We start from the raw sequence: 24,827 nt of genomic DNA, 5'->3' as shown, positions 1-24,827 counted from the left end.
ACAATCTGAAAAAATGGGCCCCAAATGGTCCAAAAACAGGTCTGAAGGAGATAAAAAATGACTTAAAAATGGACCAAAAATGGGCCCAAAACAGGATGAAAATCAGGCCCAAGAGGCTGGAAAACAGGCCAAAAATAGACCCAAAACAAGCTAAAAATGGGCCAAAAACAGGCCAAAAACAGACCCCCAAATGGTCCACACAGTCAGTTTTTCATAGGCAGAGTACTGCAGGAGGCCATGGAGGGCAAAAATGAGGTACACAGACTCCCCATACCCTATTTTGGCAGGAAAGCTGAAATTCAGAGTTCTAAGTATGGCATGACAAGTAAACTTGAGAAAATTAAGACATTAAAAGTGGCTTTTATAGTCACGGAGGGAGATCATTAAATAAACCAAGGCAACTTCTACTGAAATACAGTCTACTCATCTGCTGGCCTGCTTTTTGGCCAATCAGTTTAATTTGAGGAGTTCTACCCTCAAGATGGCTGAGGGAGTTGTGGGGGCTTGTTGGATCTGTCCTTGCCACAGTGGAGTCATTGGCATCATATTGCTAGAATTACCTTTTCCAAGATTTTCATCCCAAGATATCCATAGCTCTACTTCCTTCTACTTCTCTTCTTCCTTCTTGTCCTCCTGGTCCCATAGGGCCATAGTAGAGTTATGAAATTGTATTAATCTTTTTCAATTATATTTTTATATTCCTAACCTCTCAAAACAGAAGCATTTTTGTTGGGTGATAAAAGCCTGTTTGGGTAGTCCTTATAAAAATATGTCTGTCATGAAAGTTACATTTAATTTAGTGGATTTTCTGTTTTCTTTTGTCCCAATGAAATTACTATTTTATTCATGAAGGGGGTTGCATACATTCATCTATCATTTTCATATGTCACAGTACTGGAGAACCTCTGGACTATGGCTGTTTAACTACAGTTACATTAATTATACTATGATAATGTTTAAATTAATAGGTCATTTTTTTTTGTTCACACTATACATTAAACATTACAAGACAAGTTACATCAGCCTATTCCTTGATCTCCCATCCATTTTAAGTTAAAGCCCACCAGCTGTACTTTTTGTAGTTTTTCTTCTCTTCTCCATATATCCTCTTCCTTTTCAAATCTATAACTTGCTTTAATCTTGATTAAAGTTAATATCAATCCTACTCAGCTCCAGGAGTGGGATTCTACCTGGTTGCACCGATTCTATAGAATCAGTTGTTACGATTCTGCGCAGTTCGGAGAACTGGCAAATAGCACCATTGGCTGGCCCCTCCCCTCCCTGCCCAGTCACTCCTTACTTGGCATGTGTGCCATCCAACATGCCTGTTATGTTGCTATTTTTCCTTTTTTCCTCAACCATCAGCTCTTCCAACTATCAGCTGTGTTGGGAGATTTAGATTAGCTAGAAAGCAGGAAATTGTTTGATTACTTACTTTCTAGCTAATCTAAAAGCAGAGCTGAACCTTCCTAACTTCCATTTTTCAGTGCAGACTCAGGTAGCAGATTGCAGAAAGATAGATCTCTGAATAAATCTGTGATTCTATAAGCAACTCAATCTATCTGCCTGCTTTGCCTGATTTTGAGTAAAAGTTGGTTTTTTAAAATTAAAAAATCAATATTTACATACATGGTGTGTTGTGAGTTAATTTTGTGAGTTTGCTTGCAAGCAAATTTTATGTGACAGACTCAGGCAGCAGATTGCAGAATGGTAGATCTCTGAGTATATCTGTGATTCTGTGAGCAACTCAAACTGCCTGCCTGCATTACCTGCTTTTGGGTAAAAGTTGCTTTTTTTAATAAAAAATTCAATATTTACATAAATATTTACAATATTTACATACAAGCCATACCTAGTCAGAAAGCCACGCCCATCCAGTCACATGACCACCAACCCACACCCCAAAATTAGGCCACACCCAGTTGTCAAGAACTTTGAATCCCACCCCTGCTAAGCTGTAAACCATTGTTTAAAGCTGTGGTTATTGTTTAAACTTTTGCTGAATATAGAAGCGGGCTCGTGTCCTGGCACTCAGAAACCTCAAAAATCACAATACAAATTTGGTGGAAAAGACCGCTTATTTTGGTAGTATACCATTCCCAATATTTTCATCAGAACAAGCCCTTTTATTTCACCCCACATAATCATCACAATCCCCTGAAAACAACAAAGATGGGTGGAAAAATGCCCTTTAATAATAAAATGCAGACTAGGTGATGTTCTGTTTAAAGCCATCCTTACTTAGCATTCAGTTATATGCAGAAATAAACAATATAGCAAAAATAACAGGCAAAGGGAAATCTAAACTTTCTATGAAGTACCCACTCATTCTTGGGACAGGGCATAGTATTTCTGCATCAAGACAGTAGTGTGAAGGGGAAAAGAAAGGGTCAAAAAGAAGATAATGAAAGGAAATTTCTATTTGAAAAGAATATTGTACTATTAATTGTGTCTAAGACACCCTCAATATAACATCTGCAGTACAGTACGTCATTCCCTTTGTCTTCAAATAAAGCACTGAAGAGAAACAGGTAGAACAAAACACTGATTGTCAGATCCCTGAATTCCCCAGGTGTGCGCAAATCCCAGTAGATATAATATGTACCCATTTCATGCAGCTATCAGGCACTAATTATTGGGAGGAATTTCTGTTACCCACATGCTTAAATAAGAATAAAGCACTTACTTGATCTTTGGTTTTTGATGAAAAATAGTTTCAGCCTCTCTTTAAAGGTATTGTCATTCATGTAGAATTCAATCTGTACTCTAAAAAATAACCAGATAAAATGATTAGACATCAGTCTAATTAAAATAGATTGTGACACATAAAAATTGACTGTGTGTACTTTTTTGCACTTATTTATGCAGTAATCATTGCTTTTTTCTCTGCTTTCCAAGCTCAAGACAACTTATATGGGTTTTTCTTCTAATGTACCCACACATAAAGTATTACCTCCATATGAGACAGGTTACGAGTGGCTAGGCCAAGTCAGCCAATGAGCTCTATGGCTGAGTGTACAAAGTTGTGCAACCTGAGTCCCAAGAGCCACAATTAAACAAGAACACCTTGGAGGCATATTTCAGACTTCTCAAAAGTTATTGCAGGACTGCGATTTTTATTAATGTGATAGAAAAAGAAATTATTGGTGCACAATAGTGGTAGTTAGGCATCAAGTTAGAAATAGGGAAGCTGTGAGTTCTAGTTATGCTTTAGGCACAAAGCCAGCTGGATAATCTTGGGCCAGTCCATCTCTCTATACAAATAGTTCTGACTTAAGAACACAATTGGAACAGAATTTCCATTGTTAAGCAAGGTGGTTGTTAAGTGAATTGTACTTGAGTTAACAACCTTTCTTTGCCATGGTTGTTGAGTGAATCACTTCAGTTATTAAGTGAATCATGTGGTCATTAAGCAAACCCAGCTTCCCCCATTGAGTTTGCTCATTGGAAGCTGGCTGGGAAGATTGCAAAAGGTGATCACATGAGCCTAAGATTTGCAATAATCATAAATACATGCTAGTCACCAAGCAACCAAATTTTAATCACATGACTGTGGGGTTGCTACAGCGATCATAAGTGTGAGCACTGGTGATAAGTCACTATTTTTTATTCTGTTGTAACTTCAAACGGTCACAAAATAAATAGTTGTAAGTCAAGGACTAGCTGTACTGTATATCTTAGACTTAGCAGGATGATAAAGTAATATTTTAAATCCTCTTTGATGTCCTGCCACCTTCACTACCAAGGACTTAACATTTTAAGGAAAATGTTAAACAAATGAATAAAAGCATACAAGTACACAGACTTAGGCAATTTAGTTTCAAAGAGAAGTAGTACTTTGTTTTATTTGTAGGGTTTTGAACTACATACCTGTATTTTCAGGAACAAAAAAGTATAGCATTTGTGTGACAGTGACATAAAAGAACCTTGCAGTAAGAGAAGATATTCAGTGCTAATTAAGAGAGCTCAGTATAGGAGCTAATCTCTGTTTTTATGAAATCCCATGATGAGGGGTTTTTTTTGCTACTCCCCATCCCTTAGCAACCACAGCTGCCAGGAACATTGGCATATCTCTGTGATGGCTTTCAAGGACAATAAAAAAGGAGGTGAAAAGCAGCCCATTTATCCTTTCCTTTCAGCATATATATGTTGACCAATCGGTTGCTCTACTTCACTTTTTTCTGTCTCTAAGTTCCAAAAAATGTTACCTGAGGACTACACAGAGTAAAAACAAAACAGAGAGATTGATAGTAAATAGTGAAATAAAGAGTATTCAGGCATCATTCTGGGCCAGGGTTGCTTAATCACAGATTTGCTGAATAATCTACCTGTTGCTGGGCTGATATAATGCATCAAACTAAAAGTGTATTAAGCCAAAATCACATTAAAGTGAATAATAATCTTCATTACATTTCATGGAAACTCATGAACTGTTGGTTTGCCATTGTCTTCTTCTAGAATGCTTGCTACCCAGAATAACCTTGGAGTCAGGTGATATTTGGATCCAATGTCATAAATACTAAATATTTTCTTAACTTCCCAGACTAGTATTCAATCCTATGATTTCCTGGTAGGGATCCAAGTATTAATCAGATCCTAGTCTGCTTAGCTTTTTGAGAACAACCAAGGTCTAGACAATATCCCTTAATGCTACATAGAAATATACAATAGGTAGATTTGCATAAAATACCTACTGGTCATTTTCTGTCAGCTACCGTACTTCCTCAGATTTGTCAAGTGCTCAAAAACTCTATATTTTAGATTGGTTTCAACTAATAAGAATAATACCTTTTAACATTTTTTTAATGTATCGTTTGTGTATATTTACATTTGGATGTTCGGGATATTTGAAAACTATCCCTTTTCTTTTTCTCTTTTCTTTTCTTTTTCTACTGGTTTCTATTGTAGCAATTATAAAGTTGTTTGTATTTGAACATAGGCAGGCATGTACTGATGCTTATACTGTATATCATTCCAATCCATCAGGATTCTAAAAACATAGTTGGATTGAAATGGTGAGTTTACAATATAGCCCAATATTAAACCATCTTTAGAAAAGCATAAAGCAGGCTGCTCCTTCTTGCATGCCTGGTACTTTTGCAGCCTAGACAGGAAGCTCATATAGTGTATCCTTCCTTTATAGTAGCATGAAGAACAGTTTTTTTTAAAAGATGAAATCATGAAAGTAGAAGAAACAATTATGGGAAGGATGGTATCAATTACTTTCCAAGTCCAGGAACATGGTAAGAGTCAGGCTAAATTCCAAAATAACATTTTCCTAGATGGTATGTAGGAGATGGACTAGAAGATCTCCAAGGTTCCTTCCAACCCTATTCTATGAGTCTTTGATTCAAAGAGCATTTAGTCTATTGATAGTAATTTTGTCAAGTGTACGTTTTAATGCCTATACCTTTATAATTTTATATTAATGATTTAATGCAATTCGTTATTATTTTGATTGAGACGCATGTCAAGCATTGTGCATTTACAATGGCCATTGCATTCCATGATCACTGGGTCACTATTTGAAACCTTCCCAGCTGGCAAGCAAAGTCAATGGAAAAGCTGGTAAGAGAATACAAGTTGTGATCACACGATATCTTCCTTAATATATATGATTTGTTTAATGATCACAACTGGGACTGCCGGAATTGCTGTTGCTAAACAAGGTGGTCATTTGATGTATTGCTTAACAACAACTTTGTTTAATGATGGGAATTGAGAGTCCCAGTTAAGGTCATAAGAGATGAGTACCTGTACTGAAATTGTGGGTGGAATTTGGAATACAGTACATATTTTAAATACAGATTATTCTCAAATTGACATGGATATTTTTCTGCCTAATTCTCAACAGTGGTGATATAATCAATTTAAGTATGTTCTCAGTATGATATAATCAATTTAAGCAATGTCTCAGTATGGACCAGATGCTTTGGCTGTGTCTGAGAAATCTGACCTGCTAATACACTTGAAGGAATCAATATTGGAAATTAAAACCACATACTTTTTATATCAAAAACTAAAAATGAAAAAAAAAATGTTAAGGTTGACATTAAGAGTATTTGTGGTTCATGGATTAAAGAGCTGGAACAGCCAATTAAAGAACATCACTAGCTGCAAATCTTTAAAATGCTAAAACGAGTCAGTGAATTTGAAACTAAAACTGGTTCATGAAAAGATTGTATTTTAAGTTTATTGATCACTAAAAATGATTTGAAAGGATGGATGTCTGATTTTCTCTGTTAGTAATGTAAAAATTTTGAGGGGTCATTATGAATCACTACTACCCTTTTGGAATAATATTTTAATGTACATAAATACATTTTGGGGATTTTTTTCAGTGTTAAATATGTTAATATTAAATTATGTCCCCAAACTTGAAAACTGATTATTTTTGAGAAGTTATAGTTGTATCAGTCTTGAGATATAACTTAAGAAAACTACTTTAAGAAATTGGAAACGTAGTAATACTCTTGATAATAAGAATTAAATTCACAAGAAGTATGACTTTTTGAAAAAGCAATTTTATCTTTTAATGAAAAAATGACTAAAGATGATTTTTTGTGACATAGGTTTTATGATACTTCGTAATGTATGATAATCATTATTAGTTTCCATTTGACACATGATTAATATATGATAGGGGTGTCAAACTCAAGGTCCAGGGGCCGGATCCCGCGAGCTCCATTTCACTGGCAGTGGGCTACAGGAGGCTGTCGTTTGGCACTCTCCCTGGTCTCACCTTCCTCCACTGGAGACAATGGACCCCCCCAACCCTGCCTGGGCCACCACAGGCACTCCCAACATGAGTGATGTCAAGCTGGCCACGTTCACCCTGGCCACACACCCCGGTCTCTCCGAGGTCAAACACAACCCTGATGCGGCCCTCAATGAAATCGAGTTTGACACCCATGATATATGACATATATTAATAGTTTCCTGCTTTTCCACTCTTTGTTGTGTTGTTTTTCATGTATTTCTTTCCTCTTTTTTGTATTTTTTTTTCTACTAATAGGTTTCTGTTTAAACCTGTTAAAACAATTATAATTTTTTAAAAAAATACAACTGTAAATTGGGAGAGACTATACTATGAATACAAGTGTATTGGAACAGTTTCAAGGAGAAGCACTGGTATGTTATCTGTTTATAACATACAAATGCAACTTCCAAAAAATACCTTGGAATTGTGTAATTGAATTCTACCCCAGGAAGAGAAAGTAGAAGAAAGTGAAACAGACTGTGCTGATTGCGCTGATTTTGATTGCTTGATGACTTTGGGACCTTAACTATCTTTTGAAAGACTAAGAAAACATTTGGATTGTTTAAAAAAAAATTCTTTCACAATGGTATCTGTTGAAGAACTGAAAATGCAATTTGAAAAATTAAGAGAAGAGGAAGAAGAAGGCAAGGGTTCTTTTGGATCTATCCTTTGCTTTTTAGAAATGCCGATTTCTACTTATCAGGAAATGCAACAAGAAAAAGGCTGGGATAATGAAGAAGAAGCCATCTTTAATGGACATATGATTTTAAAAAAGGGTAAAAAGGAGAAGAAAATGAAGAATTTAAGTTCTAAAAAAAACAACCAAGAAAGGGAAAAGTAAGGTGAAAAATCGATATAATGATAGAAAGCAACAGAAAAGAGGAATACAACAGAGAGGGGAGACTAAAAAGCTGGAGATTGGGGGGGTGGGGGGTAAAAAGGTTAGATTTGACAAGGAAGGAAGGGAAAAAGTGAAGGGAAGTTATAAAGGCTTAAAACAAGATGTTAATAAACAATTTTTTTTCAGAGATAAGGGTAAAACATAATCTAAAAAGAGATTCTGCAAAAGTACACAAGATTGTATTTTAGTATTTGTATTTGAAATATGTGTTAATAGAATACTGTAGGGAATGTGTAATTAATGTGTAATTAGTTTAATTAACTAATTTGTTATGGAACATTATTTTTAATATACTATAAGATCATTATGTTTTATAATTTAAAATGTTATGTAGAATGTACTAAGCAGAATCAGAATAGAAACTATGTATTATTTTAAGTGTTAAATTTGGGGGGAAAATAGAAAGGTGTCATACTTCAACCAGTCACTACAGGAAAAAGTTTGTGTTAAAGAGAAAGATAAATGGATAATTGAAAAAGAACGGACAAAAGATATAAGTATAATGATTTAAATTGAGATTAAATAAATAAAATAGAATTAAGAGAGTGAAAAGAAGAGAGAAGATATATGGAAAATATAGAATTTTAAATAAGATATGAAATAGTATATAAGGTGAGCATGAATTTGATTTATGTCTGTACAAAAAGTTATAACCCGGGGTTAAGCCGCTTTCTAAAAAGAAGTTTTATGTTTTTATGTTATGTGTTTTGTTAGTTTATGTTTGTTTATTGAGGAGTAATGATGTTGGATAAGATCATATGAAATACTAATAATATGAAATATAGTAATATGAAATACATGAAAGTATAAGTTTAATGAATAAAATTGAACAGAAATAAAGGAAGAAACAGTGAGAAGTTGGAAAACAGTAATAAGATATGAAGTTGAATATATAAGATGCATATTAAATTGTGTGTGGAAATGTGATAATTTAGAACTATGTTGTACTTAAATGAGATGTCTTATTTGTTTTGTTAAGCAGTTTTTTGAAAAGATGTTCTATGTTCTTATGTCTTATGTTTTGTTTGTCTGTGTATTCTCTTTGAAATTAATAAAATTTGTTAAAAAAAACATACAAATGCAACTGCAATTTGGCAGTTCAAATCTCATCGGCTCAAAGTTAACTCAGCCTTCCATCTTTTCGAGGTTGGTAAAATGAGGACCCAGATTGTTGAGGAAAATATGCTGATTCTGTAAATCGCTTAAGGAGGGCTGTAAAGCACTGGGAAGAAGTTTATAAGTATAAGTGCTATTGCTATAAATAAGAGCTTTGATTTTACTTGAAACTGTAAGAACAGCAACATGCAACCATCATCGTCCTCATAGCAGCAGCATTTTGGTCCATCCACAATTTCATATACGAATCCAATATTTGTATGTATCCAAGTTATCTCACGCTTAGCTGTTCAAAATATATGGAGCTGATTGTGTGAAGTTAGGGTTGGAGCTTACTATCTTCTGAATTGTTTTGGGACTTTACTCTCAAATGCAAGAAAAGCTTATTTGATTTACCAAACTATTATAAAAATACTTCTTTTAGCAATTTAGCTTAGTTATGGAAAAATCAAACTAAAATATAAAAAGAAATTGATAAAAACTATGTCTCTTTTTGAAGAAGACTTCAATAAAATTTGTCATATTTAGAATTATTAATTTTGTATGAAAGAGTCATGCTAAAAGCTCAGAATAATTGGACAGCAACCAAATTCAGAATGAAAGCAGTGAGTAAATTATAGATAAAACTTTCAACCCTAAATTCAAAGGCTTCAAAAGTGATGTAAAGCTGTTCAAAAAAAAATACAAGCCTGTCAACGCTTCACTCATCAATTAACCTAACCTGCTATTAAAACTGAGATTCACAGTCAGCAGATCAGAACATTTCACAACACAAGACTAGTGTTAAAATTCATCTTTATAAATCTATTCATTAAAGTGTTTATTTAAGAATACAACTTGTTAGCATGATTTTTGCAACTATGCATCTGAAGAGGCTTAGATCTCAGACTCAGTTTCTTTCCTACCCTTTTTTACATGAGTTGTAGTATGTACTGAGCAGATGGACAGCTTACCATGAAATTCTTCCAAAATGCAACAGTAATCTTAATTGGACATATTTAGTCTTAAACTAATCCAAACTGAACCATTAATGCATACTTCTAAATACACAGGGGTTTGCTGTTAGAGCCTAAAATTACAAGTACAATAGAACCAAATACCTCATCCACACACTAGGACTGACTAGCCATATCACAGCAACATGATTTTTCATGATGATTACCAAGAATGATTCCTTATCATACCATGATCACGCAGAGGTTAGAATGCAGTACTGCAGGCAACTTCTGCTGACTGCCAGCAGTTTGGCAGTTCGAGTCTCACCGGCTCTAGGTTGACTCAGCTTGTGAGGTCGATAAAATGAAGACCCAGATTATTGGGGGCAACATGCTGACTCTTAAGAGACAGCTGTAAAGCATTGTGAAGTGATATATAAGTCTAAGTGCTATTGCTATCGTCTCCATCACTCTTGAGTACCAAGCTTGTTTCCAAAACAAGATGCTATTCATTAAATCACAAAGAGTTTCTTAATATTATTTCCAGATTAGTTTATATTCTGAGACAGGGTTATTTGATTCCAAGAATGTCTTTACAGAAAAAGGGCGTTGGTACTTACCTCACACGCCCATTCTCTTTGAGCTGTGAAGAGCATCCAGTAGTGGGGAGGTGCTTCAGTCTCTGCATGTCTAGGCTGGGCTTAATTTGTGGAATGCTCCTCCTCCATGGGTCTCCTCCCCAGCGTTCCCCAGTTTTGGCGAAGGCAAGAGAAATAAACACTCTCGCCCTCAATGCCCTAACAATACGTTGGCTGAAACAGGACCACACCAGACGGAAAATGGGTGGGGATGGATGCTCTTCACAGTTCAAAGAGAATGGGCGTGTCAAGTAAGTACCAATGCCCTTTCTCCCATGAGCTGTTCAGAGCATCTAGTGGTGGCCTGTCCTACGGGAGGGACTCCGTCTGGTTTGGAATCCCCTCCTGGTCCCTTTGGACCCATTGCAGAACTCTTATGCCAAAGGAGACCTCAGTGGATGCAAACACATCTATTTTATAATGCCTAATGAAGGGTGATGGAGAGGCCCAGGTTGCAGCTCGACAAATTTCAGTTATTGGTGCCTGTGTGGCCCACACTGCCAATGTTGCGGCGCTCCTTGTTGAATGAGTTGTTATGCCCCTGGGCAGCTATAGTGATTGAGTCTGATATGTTTTCGCTATCGCAGCCTGTAGCCAACAGCCTATTGTGGAAGATGAGAACTTGCATCCCTGAGTGTTGGGCTGAAATGACACAAATAAAGTTTCCGTTTTTCTGAAAGTTGCAGTGCGGTGAATATATATTCGCAATGCTCGCCTCACATCAAGCCGATGCCATTGTAGTTCCAACTCTTGGGATGGCCTGGGACAAAAATTAGGAAGTACCAGCTCTTATGCCCTGTGAAAAGCCGAATTAATTTTGGGTATAAACGTAGGATCAAGATGAAGGACCACCCGGTCAGAATGGAAGACGCAAAGATCTTGTCTGATCGACAAAGCTGCAAGTTCCGAAATATGATGAGTGGAAGTGATTGCCATGAGGAAAACTACTTTATACGTCAGAAATTGGAGACTTGACGATTTCAAGGGTTTGAAAGGGCACTTAGTGAGTGCAAAAAGGACCTTGTTAAGGTTCCACGTGGGATAACGGTGAACTGCTGGCGGGCATAAATTTGTGGCTCCTTGAAGGAAACTTCGTAAGCGTGGGTGATGGGAAAGAGATAGTAGACCTTCACAAGTGACAACTGACACCAAGGCTGCCACCTGTCTTTTCAATGTATTAGGTGATAATCCCTTGTCAAGCCCCTCTTGTAAGAACTCTAGGATTTGAGCCACAGATGGAGAGATGGGATCAATTCGAGACTTGATACACCATTTACAGAAACTGGACCAAGTGGCATTGTAAATGCAAGTTGTTGAGGGGCATCTGGCGGCTTGGATGGTGGTGATAATTCTGTTGCAAAAATTTTTGCTCTTCAGAAGACTCTGTTCAACCTCCAGATGGTCAGGTGCAACCATTGAGGGTCTGGATGTTGAAGGGGTCCCTGGGTTAGCAAGACCCTGTCTGGCGGAATTCTCAAGGTGTTGATACGGATAGACTGTGGAGGTCTGCAAATCACAGCTGTCTGGGCCAATAAGGAGCTACTAGAAGCAGCTCCACCCTCTCGTCTAGCAGCTTCTGGATGACCTTGGAGATCAGTGGAAGTGGCGGGAATATGTACAGAAGTCCCAGGGGCCAACGGCAGCAGAACGCATTGAAGTTCTCCACTCCTTGCGAGGTGTACTTGGAAAAGAATCTCAGGAGCTGAGCATTGAGGGGGGAAGTGAACAGGTCTACCACCGGCTGTCCGAATGTCCTGACTGCCTCTTGAAACAGGGTCGGATGGAGGTGCCACTCTGATCGATCATGGCCTTGCTTAGCCAGTCTGCCTGTGTATTTGACAGTCCTGAAATATGCTCTGCTTTGATGGAAAGCAGGTTGCTCTCCGCCCAACGACACAAGCGCTCTGCTTCCTGCATGAGGTATGTGCCCCCATTTGTTTATGTGAGTTTTTGCTGTTATGTTGTCGGTCAATATCAGTATGTGTTGATTGCGTACCTGTGGAAGGAAGCTGTGGAGAGCCAGGTGTACTGCTCGAAGCTCCAGCCAGTTTATGCTGCGTGACTGTTCTATGGAAGACCAGAGGCCTTGGACTGTGAGAGATTGAAGGTGAGCTCCCCATCCAAACAGGCTGGCATTGGTCGTGATAGTAAGTCTGTGGGGCTCTTTGAAGAGACAACCTCTGTTTATGACTGGTCTGGTCCACCAGTTGAGAGATATGAAGACCTTTGATGTTACCTTGATGTTGTATTTGGAGTTGCTTCGGCCGGATCGCTGGTACGGGAGCAAGAACCACTGGAAGGATCTAGTGTGGAGCCAGGCCCAAGGAATAATAGATATACATGAGATCATCTTGCCTAACAATTTTGATAGTTCAGTTAGGGGTACCTTTTTTTGAACCCTGATCTCCTTAACTAATTGATGGATGCTGTTTTGTCTATCTGGTGACAGGAAAACTTTGCCTTCCCCCATATCTATGGCTGCCCCCAGATGGATTAATCGAGTCTGTGGTGTTAATTGATTCTTTTTCCAATTGATTGAGAACCCGTGTAGTTTTAGGGATTGTAATGCGGTCTGACTGCTTGATGAACGGAAGATGACAAAATTAATATATCATCTAGGTAACAATGGAGTCATACAGGGACACCTCGGAGATGAGCAGCAAGAGCTTTGAGAACCTTTGTCAAGGTCCTGGGGGCAGATGTTAGTCCGAAAGGAAGAGCCACATATTCAAAATGGTGGTTATTATAACAGAATCATAAAAATTTATAGTGGGAAGGCCAAATAGGAATATGTATGCATGCCTCCGTCAGATCTATGGACATAAGAATGTCACGTTTTCTGATGCTGAGTAAGATGGATTGGAGGGTGTGCATTTTAAACTTGCGATATACTAAGAATCAGTTAAGATGTTTCAAATCTAAGATTGCTCTCCAGGCTCCCGAACTTTTGAGAACAACAAAAAGATGTGAATAGAAACCTCGCCCTCGTTGGTTGGTAGCTACTGGTTGGATGGCTTGTATGACCAGTAGGTGTTGGATAGCTGTTTCCATAAGATTTCATTTAACCAGATCTCTGAAAAGAGGACACGACATAGAGAAGTCTGGGGGAGTGGATTGAAACTTCAGCGCAAGACTGAAACTGATTGTGTCTCTGACCCAGGAATCAGAAGTTGAGGAGTCCCATTGGTCCGCGAATAATTTAAGGCGGCTGCCAATGGGAGTTGGGTCTGTGGAGTTATATTGGACACTGGAAAGATCTATTTCCTGCTCCTCGAAAGAATCTCTTGGATTGGCCACCCCTTCGGTTCCTACCCCCAAAGTCGGACCTCTCTGGCTGCTGCCCTGGTCGGAAAGATGGGGGTATCTGGTATCTGGTTGAGAATGGTCCCTGATAAAAGGGCTAAAAGGATCCCCTCCGAAAGGACTGAGGGTTTAAGACATTATTGAAAAAGTGAAAGTGACAAACACGGTGAATAGACAAGTGACTATACATTCTTAGAAAACATTGAAGAAACTGGATATATTTAGCCTGGAAAAGAGATGTAAAGGGTCACAGAAGATTTAAGGAAATGTCACAATTAATGGAAAATATTGTGTGCCATTACTTCAAAATTGGGATTTAACAAAAGAACAAGTTATAAGAAAAAGAAATATCCATTATGTGTTTAAAAGTAGAACTATTTGTCTTAGAAGATGGTAGATTATCCTTAGATACTGCTTTTAAACAGAAGTTGAACAGCACAAGTATTAAACAATAATAGATTAACTTTGAAGTTCCTTTCAACTCTATGAATGCAGGTTTTTTCATTAAATATATCACACACAAATGTGTCTTCTTTAAACTTGTTTTTTGTTTTTAACGAAATGTTTTGCATTTTGTATATATCTTTTTAATGTTTGATAAAGTTTTGTGATAATAAAAAAATAAACTTGTTTTCTGGAGTGCTTGAAATTGTTTATTTTGTCTATGTTAAATAATCATTGGGTATTCTTTCAGATTTATGATAAATTATCTTCCTGTAGCAAGGTTAGATTATCAGGATAGTTCCTTTGATCTGACTTTAGTAGAAGGTTTCAAGAGAACTGTCAGGTGGGGCAAACAATGAAAGAACAGATGATAAGTTCTGAACATCCTAAAATCAAAGTACTTTAAACTGTAGAAAGAGTTCTCTAGAAGATAAAGCTTATGTAATAGATTTCTTATGGAATGTGTTCTGAAGGGGCGTTGGTTCTTACCTGATACGCTTCTGCTCGTAGAGCTGCGTAGAGCATCCAAAGTGGGAGGTGCTCCAGTCTCAGCTCTCACAGGCTGAGCTTGAATTGAGGAACGCTCCTCCCCCATCACGTGGTCCATCATAGCGTTCCCCAGTTTTGCGAAGACGAGAAGGAAAAGGACTTGTTCTCATCCTAACTAATAACTAGTCCGTTGGCTGAAACAAGATTCCCCACCAGACGGTGACAATAGGGTGGGGCTGGATGTTCTACGCAGCCCTACGAGAAGAAGTGTATCAGGTAAGAACCAACATCCTTTCTCCATAGAGCTGCTGCGAGCATCCAGAGTGGGACATACCAAAGCTTGGCAAGTCCTACGGGAGGGACCCCGTCTGGTTCGGAATCTCCTCTGGATCCTCAAGGACCCGTTGTAGGACCCGTCTACCAAAAGAGGCCTCTTCCGAGGCAAAAACATCGATTTTGTAATGCCTGATGAAGGGGGACGGGGATGCCCAGGTGGCAGCCCGGCATATGTCGATTATTGATGCTTGCGTGGCCCAGGCGGCCGAGGTAGCCACGCTCCTGGTGGAGTGTGCAGTTATGCCAGAGGGGATAGGTAGGGCCTGTGGTTGGTATGATCTCGATATAGCGGCCCTGATCCAATAGTGGCAGGTGATACCTTGTGACCGAGTGACTTGGGTTGGAACGACAGGAATAATGCCTCCGACTTCCGGAAGGGCTGGGTGCGCTTGGTGTAGATCCGCAGGGCGCGCCTCACATCAAGGGCGTGCCACTGTCTCTCCCTTTCCTGAGAAGGTCTGGGGCAAAAGTTTGGGAGGATGAGCTCCTGCGCTCTGTGGAATGCCGAGTTAATCTTGGGTAAGAAGGTGGGGTTGGGCCGGAAAACGACCTGATCGGAACGGAACATGCATAGATCTTTTCTGATAGACAGAGCTGCTATCTCCGAGATCCGGCGGGCAGATGTGATAGCAACAAGAAACACAACCTTGAACGTCAGAAATTGGAGGGAGGCCTCCCTAATGGGTTCAGAGGGGGGCTTGGTGAGTTAAACGAGAACCTTATTGAGGTCCCAGGTTGGGTAACGGTGAACAGCTGGGGGGCGTAGGTTGGTAGCTCCCTTGAGAAATGCCCGGATACGGGGGTGATGGGAGAAGGGACCCTCGTTACTGATAGAGATAATGGTTGCAAGGGCCGCAACCTGCCGTTTCAAGGTGTTAGGGGACAAACCTTTGTTAAGGCCCTCCTGGAGGAAATCCAGGACTTGCGCAACGGAGGGAGAGAGGGGGTTGATTTGGAATTTGTGGGACCAATTACGGAAGGCGACCCACATGGTGTTGTATATTCAGGTGGTTGAGGGCCGTCTGGCCGCCAGAATGGTGTCTATGACCTGGCTGGAACATTTCTCCCTCTTTAAGCGGTCCCGCTCAACCTCCAGACAGCTAATTGGAGCCATTGAGGTTCAGGGTGTAGAAGTGGACCCTGACACAGAGAAATCTTGTCGGGGGGGATCCTCCAGGGGGGAGCCACTGAAAGGTTGTGGAGGTCCGCAAACCACGGACGTCTGGGCCAATAAGGGGCAACCAGAAGGAGTTCCGCCTACTCCAGGATTAGCTTGTGGATGACCCTGGGAATGAGGGCCAGAGGGGGAAAGGCATAAAGAAGCCCTGGGGGCCAGGGACAACGCAGGGCATTGTGGTTCTCCATCCCCATGGGAGGGGTACCTGGAGAAGAACCTTGGGAGCTGGGCATTGAGGGGGGATGCAAAAAGGTCCACTTTTGGAAGACCGAAGATTGAGGCCACCTCCCTGAATAGAGAAAGGGGAGGCGCCACTCTGCCTGATCTAATGTGGCCCTGCTGAGCCAATCCGCTCGGATGTTTAGCTCCCCCGAGATATGGTCTGCTTTGATGGAAATGAGATTTGCTTCCGCCCAGCGACAAAGGTGTTCAGCCTCCCTCATGAGCTGAAACGATTGGGTGCCCCCGTCTGTTGATATGGGCCTTGGCTGTCACGTTGTCTGTGAGGACCAGGACGTGCCACCCACGTACCTGAGGGAGGAAACTGCGAAATGCCAGGTAAACGGCATGGAGCTCCAACCAATTTATGCTGCAGAGTCATTCTGTTATCGACCAACTGCCCTGGGACGAGAGAGAATGGATATGTGCGCCCCATCCGAACAGGCTTGCATCTGTAGTGAGGGTCAGCCTGTTGGGCTCCTTGAAGTAGTGACCCTTGTTGATGGCCAGTCTGGTCCACCAGAGGAGGGACGTGAGGACTCTTGGAGGAACCCTGACCATGAGCCTTGAGTTGCTCCTTCCTGGTCGCTGGTATGGAAGCAGGAACCATTGAAGGGATCTGGTATGAAAACGGGCCCAGGGAACAATAGAGATGCATGAAACCATTTTGCCTAATAACTTTGACAAGTCTAACAAAGTAACCTTTTTTGAACGTCTAATTAGATGAACGGATTTTTGAATGCTAAGGAGTCTTTCCGGGGACAGGAAAACCAACTCTTGAACAGTGTCAATCACCACCCCCAAATGGGTTAGCCAGGTAGAGGGGGAAAGGTGACTTTTTTTCCAGTTTATCAGGAACCCGTGGTCCTGGAGGGCGGAGAGAGTGATTCTGGTGTTTCTTTCTGCTTGAGTTTTGGAAGCGGACAGGATGAGGATGTCATCCAGATAGCAGTGGAGACGGACTGGGAGGTTCCTAAGGTGGGCTGCCAGGGCAGCCAGGACCTTAGTGAAGGCTCTGGGGGCTGAGGATAGTCCAAAGGGAAGTGCGATGTACTGGAAGTGTTGTTTGTTATAGGAGAAACACAGGAACTTGTAGTGAGAGGGCCGAATTGCGATGTGCAAGTACACCTCTGAGAGGTCAATTGAAGTGAGCCAGTCCCCTCGTCTGGTACCCAAAAGAATGGATTGTAATGTGTGCATTTTAAATTTGCGGGGAGACAAGTAGCGATTCAGCTGTTTTAAATCTAAGATCGCCCTCCAACCCACCGAGTGCTTTGGCACTACAAACAGATGAGAATAGAAACCCTGTCCTCATTGAGCAATGGGAACGGGTTGAATAGCCTTTATGTCGAGGAGGTGACTGATGGCAGCCTCCATGAGAGTACGCTTGGCAGGGTCTCTGGAGAGGGGGGAAGTCATAAAAAAGTTGGGAGGGGGGGACTGGAACTTAAGGGCAAGACCAAAGCGAACAGGTTTTCTGACCAAGGCATCAGATGCAGAGGCCTCCCATTGGTTGGCGAAATACTTGAGGCGTCCGCCGATGGGAAGGGAATGGATTGAGTTATCTGGAGCGCTGAAAGGGTCTGCTCCCAGATCCCCGGAAGGGTCTTTTATAGGAGCCACCCCTCCTGGACCTATCAGTGGAGTCAGCCCGATCTTGGGAAGGGGGCGGCCGGTAGGAGGGAGATCTCTGGTACCTGGAGGGAAAGGAGGTCTGGAAGGAGGAACGAAAGGAACCTCGTCGAAAGGGCAGAGGTGCTCTTGAGTCGGACCTCCGAAAAAAAGAGGGGAGGTATTTCCGCTTGTTACGACTCTCGACCAGCAAGGGATCAAGGGCCGGACCGAATAATTTGCCTCCCGAAATAGGAGCAGAGGCCAATTTCACCTTGTTCTTAATGTCCGCTTGCCAATGGCGGAGCCAGAGCAAGCGGCGAGCTGTGACATGCGATGATATGGCCCTGGTAGAGAATTTCACAGACTGATAAGTGGCATCAGCCGAGAACTCAGCCACGGCCGTGAGCTTTGCAATGTCCTGGTGTGCCCTAAGGTTGGACGCGGGGACACGTTGCTTTAGCTGGTGGAGCCATCGAATAGAGGATCTGATGAAGAAAGATGCGGCCGTGGCTGATCTAATGGCCCAGGCATCAGATTGGTGAGCCCGGCGTAAGGCCAGCTCGGCTCGCTTGTCCTCTGGTTTCAGGGCCTCTAATGCATCGCTCTGGATCGAGGAAGAAGCCAAGCCCACGATGGGCTCGTCGACCGTGGGGGTGTCCAACAGGAGAGAGAAGTCAGGGTCAAGGTTGAAGAACCTCTTGTCCTGACTGGAGAGGGCTGGAGGCACCCCTGCAGAGGCCAGCTGTTTGGAGACCAGATCAGAGAAAATAGGTGGGACAGGGATGACCTCAGCCTCTACTACTGGCTGCCCAAAGATGGAATCATCGGGCCCCCCTGAGGCTGTGGGGAGGGACTCAGAGGGAGGCTGGGTGATCAGGCTGGAAATATTTTTGGCCTTGAAAAGAATGGATTTGAAAAGATGTGGTTTGAACAACCCTACAAAGGCGGGCTGATCAGGGGTGAGACCTTCATCCTCTGACATCTCCCCCTCCATTGGGTCCGCCCCCGAGAGGGGTTCGCTATAGATCATGGACCCCAATTCAAAGTCCTCTTCATCCCCGAATTGAATCGGGTCCCCTTGTTCCTGTTCCTGCTCCTCCTCCTCTACCCCGTGAGAAAGAAGGAGGTCCCTCTGAGAGAGTACCTGACCATGTGAAAGATCCGATCTGGGGAGAGATCTGACGGATGGAGACTGAGTTTCAGGGGCCGTAGGCCGAGGGGCCGGACTGACCATCTGCTGGAGACCCTGCACAATTCCCTGGCAGATGGCTAATTCCATCCAGGATCTCATTTTCTCAGGGATTTCGACCATGGGGTCCTCCTCTGGTTCCTCTTGGTGCAAGCCAGCAGCAGTGGGAGTGAAGGTAGCTTCGGGGACTTGTCTAGTCATTGGACCCGAAGATTGAGCAGGCGAGGGAGGAGGAGGGGGGGTGGGTAGAGGTAGAGGGAGTGGCGGGAGGGAGGGTCAGAGGCACTGAGCATGACTCTCTAGACCGCCTGTCAATTTCCCTCTCCAATGCCTTGTGGCGTCTGAGGGCATCCTTCTGGGAGGCTTTAGAGGTCTCCTTTGCCTGTCTGCGCAGATAATGAGTTTTGGACTTGGCCTTCAGAGAAGGTCCTCTTGAAGAATTGTCATCTGCCGTCTGAAAAAAAATGCTGGAAAAAAATTGTTTAGAATTAGTAAGAGACGGTTGGCTCGTCTAGTTTTGCAACTCGTATATTATTATTGTAATGTTGTAGTATATACGGATATATATGTATGAATATAGTTCAAGACTATTACTTTTGTTATTTTTTTAATTTCTATTTTATATATATATATATATATATATATATATATATATATATATATATATATTCCAGCGGGAAAAAAGAGTCTGCCCCAGGGAGGGAGCAGCAGTTGCAAGGCACAAGGGTTAGACCAATTAGCCGAAAGGAACGCCTGAGGCCTAGAGGAAAAAAGGCAAGGATAGGCCTCCAGCAGCTGCCTCCCCAGACGAAGACTGGGGGTTTGGAATGCTGCTACTTCGCCAGCTGAGGAGGCTGCAGAAGCCAACGGACCTTGAGGTGGCTCAGGAAACCCTCGAAAAACAAAACTGAGGGAGCAAGCAATAGGCTTTAAGCAGTCCCGGGGATCTGCTTAGTGAGTTCGAGTGTCTACGCAGCCTGATGAGTGGCCAAAATGGCGTCCGGCCACAAGGCGGTGACCAAAATTTCGGCCGCGAGCCGACGCTGAGGGAGAGAGGCTATCAGCGGTGGAATCACTCTCCCGATATAGAAAGAGGCCTACGGGAGGAGAAGGGGGGAGGTTAGCTCTCCCCTGGTAGAGTGGAGTTCGGTGAGGGGGAACAACCGATCGGAGGCAGGAATTAAAGCGATAACGCAAATAGCGAGAGAGGGAAAATGAAACGAAGTGACTGCTGAAGGGGGGAGGGGGGCCAACAGCGCAAGGCGTTGGAATTCCGCCCGATTATCACCCCCCCAGGAGGGGAAAGAATGCTCCCCTAGGGAGGCTATAGACCCCAAGGAAAACTGCGCAGTAATAAAATAAAATAAATGGTCCAACCTGGAAGAGAAGAAAATCCTGAATCGGCCAAGAGCCCAGAAAAACACAGCCTGACTGTCACGAGGCTGGGCTAAAAACTGGGGAACGCTACGATGGATCACGTGATGGGGGAGGAGCATTCCTCAATTCAAGCTCAGCCTGTGAGAGCCGAGACTGGAGCACCTCCCACTCTGGATGCTCGCAGCAGCTCTATGGAGAATCATGTGGAGTTTCCCAAACTTGAATAAATTACACAAAATTGGATAAAAGTGGCTTTTGTTTGGATAACAACACATAAACTGATAACCCAATCACAAGAACATAAATTGGCTTAACATTTTTTACCTACGTTGCATAAAAAGGACTTTCTGATAAGTCTCTTTGGGTAGTGAAAGAAAGAATTTGAGAAGCACTAGTTTACAGGGCCCAGTGTCTCCCTACTTCAATGCAAAGCAGTCAGGTGGAAAATGTATTTGTCTGCAGTTCTATTCTTATCACTTTCAAGCCATTTATGGGTTTTTTCCAGAGATCTCTTGCTTCAAAGAAATATTAGGCAAAGGAAAATAATAAAACCAATAATCAGTAGCCCAGAAATCAAAGTTGCTGTTTGTAAAAAATCCAAAATTAAACTGAGGTAAAATATATATGATGGAAAATAATATATTTCTGTATAATAATATGATATAAAAATAATATGATTTCTGTATTGTAGAGATGGTGGGTGTTCGTAAACATCCGCCTTTTCATTATAATATCAGGACAATATGATCATAGTAACAATATAATATATATGGTATAGTTTCACTATAACAATATAATGCAGTGTTATGCCACAGCATTCTAATATATTTATTGCTCACATTAACCGTTCGCTTTGTTAAGGATATGTCAAGACACTTGAAGCTGCCCTCTATTTAGTCCTGAATTTAACAGGCTAGAGATTCCATTAATTGGAAAATTGGCGATAAATTGTAATTCTACCATCACTCCTATCCCAGCAAAATAATTTTTTCCCTTTGATATTTCTTTGAATGCATTTTTGGAAAACAGATTGCATTCAGTTGCCATTAACATTTCAAAATGCATGCAATAGTTTCTGGAATAATTAATTGAGTAAAGTCACTGTTGCTCTATTAAATGTGGAGCCTGTAAGCACATTAAGAAATAGTTACAGTCCATACATAAAATTGCAGTGAGAAAAATTATCTCACTTTCATTCTTTTAATCCATACATTCACACCAATAATTTTTACACAATTAAATAGTATGCATGATCAACTTTCTAAATCCTCATTTAGAAAGTTTAGAATTTAAACATGACTAATACTTGCAGAAGAATACCAGCTTGAAAAGTACTGCTGCACAAACTAGCGTTGCATATAGTATAACCATATAAAATGCTGTATGTTGAGGAAAAATCTACCTGTTTCATGTTTTGAAATGCTTCAATAGCATTGATGGAGAAGTAATGTCAAAAATGAATGGGAAGTTTTTCAAATGTTTATGTGTCTGTCACCTGTTAGCTTTAAAAAAAGCAAATAGAAATTCTGTTCTGAGGAAAAAAATACTAAGGAAATCTAAGCCAAGATCTCTCAAACTGTTTAGATGGAGAAATTACACAAGTGTTTTCATACCACTTCTCTACCTCTGAAGCAGTTAGTGATTGATTAGAAGGACTTTTGACATTTTGTACACTGCCATTACTGACAAATAGACACGTCTTCCTTCTCTATTGAGTCTCCTATTTACATATTAGAAAAAACAAAGCACTGGATGCACTGCAGAACAGATTTCACAACTTCCCACTATTTGAAAGGAATATTGCTAACTTTATAGGATATAAGATAATTATGAATGGATCCATCCTGTTAACTACAAACTCTAAATAGAGAATTTCCATTTTTTTTTTTCTGCAAAGCAATTGTTCAGAAACATAGTCCTTTCTTTTAGAAACAAGTTAAGAGTCAAATCCCATATTTTGGATGGAACAAAGGAATAGGTAATTTTTTCTCTTAAAAGTGCTATAGTTCACAAAGCTAATATATTTCACAAATCCTAAAGAATCTTCAATTATTACTTGGGTCAATTTTCACATTTGACTTAATCTACAGTTCCCTGGTAAACACAAAACACAAATGAATATCATGTCTGTCAATTAGATATCTTTTAAGGAGGGATTCAGCTAGTATATTTGTGCCAACAATCCTCAATATAATGTGAAATTCACCTAAATCCATTTAAATCTACTTTCATCTCTAAACTTAAGGTTCTGATCATAAAAAAGATCATATCATCACATTTTTCTTCTATTTTCACTGATGAAAATATCACAACATTTGTTTAAAGTTTATTAGGCTAGTCCTGATAAAAATATTGTATAATTATAAGTTGTACTTTTTTCTTAAAAACTCAACACAGCTTATCTAATTTTCTAAATAAGATAATCAATGCTCATTAGTGCCTCAAAAGCCAGGAAGATAAGATAAGATAAGATAAGATATTTCGCAACACTTTTCTGGGACAAATATTCACACATAAATATTAACATGAATTAACATTTAGGATAATTACTTAAACCATAAAATTATGCTCAGATTTTTTTCATTAAAAGAACACCACCCAGCATCTATCCTCTTGTCACTGGAGATTTCTATTAGAATACTTATTTCATTAAAGGGCATTAATGTGCCTTCTGCAAACCACTTGAGTTCCCAAAATCCTCAAAGACTATATCAAAATTATAAATACTTCCAAAGAAAAGCAGGGTGCTTATTTGTTGTATAAAAAAATGGCATCTATGTCTTTGGAAACAACCAACTACATTTACAGTAGGTGAGCACATAAGTATATACAATGGAGGCATAATATTTATATCAAATATATCAATATTCAAGTATCCATTGTTTAACATTGCAATTCTCTTTTTAAATGTCCCCAGATCATTTTAAAGATATTATAGCAATCTATAAATAGGAACTTGAAAGTGCCTACAGTGGGAGGGAATCACAAAAAGTAGTTTTATTTTCTTTACATCAAATGTTATTTCTAATGAGTTTAACAATGTGCTTCCAAATATGTGGCTTAAATAAAAAAATAACTTACAAATCTTTCATTTGTTTTTGATGACTTTTAATAGCAACCAGATGCTCAAATCACTAAGAAAAATTGCTTGGGTAATTACCATGAGCGCAACTGGGAAATGGTCCACCAAAACCACAAAATTTATCATTAGGAACCTCAACTTTTGAGAGGAAATACTTTTTTTAAAATCGTAATAAACAATTCAACTATTTAATTATTCTGCTCATCTTCAACAGCAGGAATAATTTCAATCTTATCACTGTGTAACAGGATAGAAAATCACTCAACAGAGTAACTGATGTATAAATTATACTAGATATACCATAAACAAGCACAGATACTGATTTTCCATCTGCATTAGAATCATTAACCAACAAAATTACCTCTGCCTAGAATCCAGTCCTGGAAATTTCTGTCCTGGAAAAGGTAAAAATATGGATCCATGAGAAACCAGTTTGAGTGACATAGTACTTTTCTTCATTGATTTTTTTTTTCAAAGAAAAGTAAATATCACCCTTTATTCCAAAATATGAATTTAGAGCTTTTATCCATTTAGTTAGAAGCCTTTATCAGCACAGCCTTTTCAGTTGTTGAGTCAGTTGAATATTGTATCCTTATAACACAACAGCTTTGAATTCAACTGCTCAATAGACTATTAAGACTAAAACAGGAAGCCCAGTCCACTGATTAATAAGATTATTTTGCAGTGTTCTGCACAATCATTGGAACTAAATAAGTTGCCACATTGTGTTTCTCCTGTGCTTTTTTTGCGCTTTATTTCCCTTTATGATTTATAAAGTGGAAGTTCATTGCCCTTATGTTCATTACATTAGTGAAAGGTGAATATATTGTTATACAACACAGAGACTATATCATGTTCTAATAAAAAAGCATTATGAAACGGATGCCATAACATATTTGAAACAGTTTGTTATTACTAATTATATCATGGTTGATGGAGAAACTGACTTGCCTTAAGGTTTTACCAATAGATGTCTTGGAGGGTAAATTTAGTAACACCTCTACAGGAGACATACAGTAGATTTCAATCCATCTCAATAAAGATTGAGACCTTGACTCGTATTCTGTTGAATTGCTTTTTAATAATATATCTGTGCAACCCATATGGTTTCTTTTTTGTCTAAAAGTCCAAGTCAAAGTACATCTGCTCTATTTTATTCTCTTCTCTCCTTCTCCCTCCCTCCTTCCCTCCCCCCCCCCCCCTGACCAATTTTGGTGCTACAGTTTATTCAATCTACAAAGGACTCT

At 40.2% G+C, this 24,827-nt stretch overlaps 2 protein-coding genes across 2 annotated transcripts in view; both read right to left on the bottom strand.

The window, feature by feature from the left end:
* Nucleotides 1–24,827, bottom strand: part of KCNT2 (potassium sodium-activated channel subfamily T member 2) — a 239,011-nt gene that overhangs the window by 154,023 nt on the left and 60,161 nt on the right. The window contains exon 3 of the mRNA XM_087930344.1: nucleotides 2,687–2,766. Coding sequence (XP_087786470.1) covers nucleotides 2,687–2,766 — 80 coding nt within the window. The remainder of the gene's footprint in view (nucleotides 1–2,686; nucleotides 2,767–24,827) is intronic.
* On the bottom strand, nucleotides 17,880–19,322 carry LOC148126208 (uncharacterized). The gene has a single exon (XM_087928703.1). It carries the CDS (start codon nucleotides 19,320–19,322, stop codon nucleotides 17,880–17,882), a length of 1,443 nt encoding a protein of 480 aa, XP_087784829.1.

This window comes from Pseudonaja textilis, chromosome 3 (genome assembly GCF_049901715.1).
Source record: "Pseudonaja textilis isolate UNSWEBS1 chromosome 3, rPseTex1.2, whole genome shotgun sequence".
Taxonomy (NCBI): Eukaryota; Metazoa; Chordata; class Lepidosauria; order Squamata; family Elapidae; genus Pseudonaja; species Pseudonaja textilis.
Note: the sequence above shows the minus strand (reverse complement) of the source record. Positions and strands in the feature narration are given on the sequence as shown.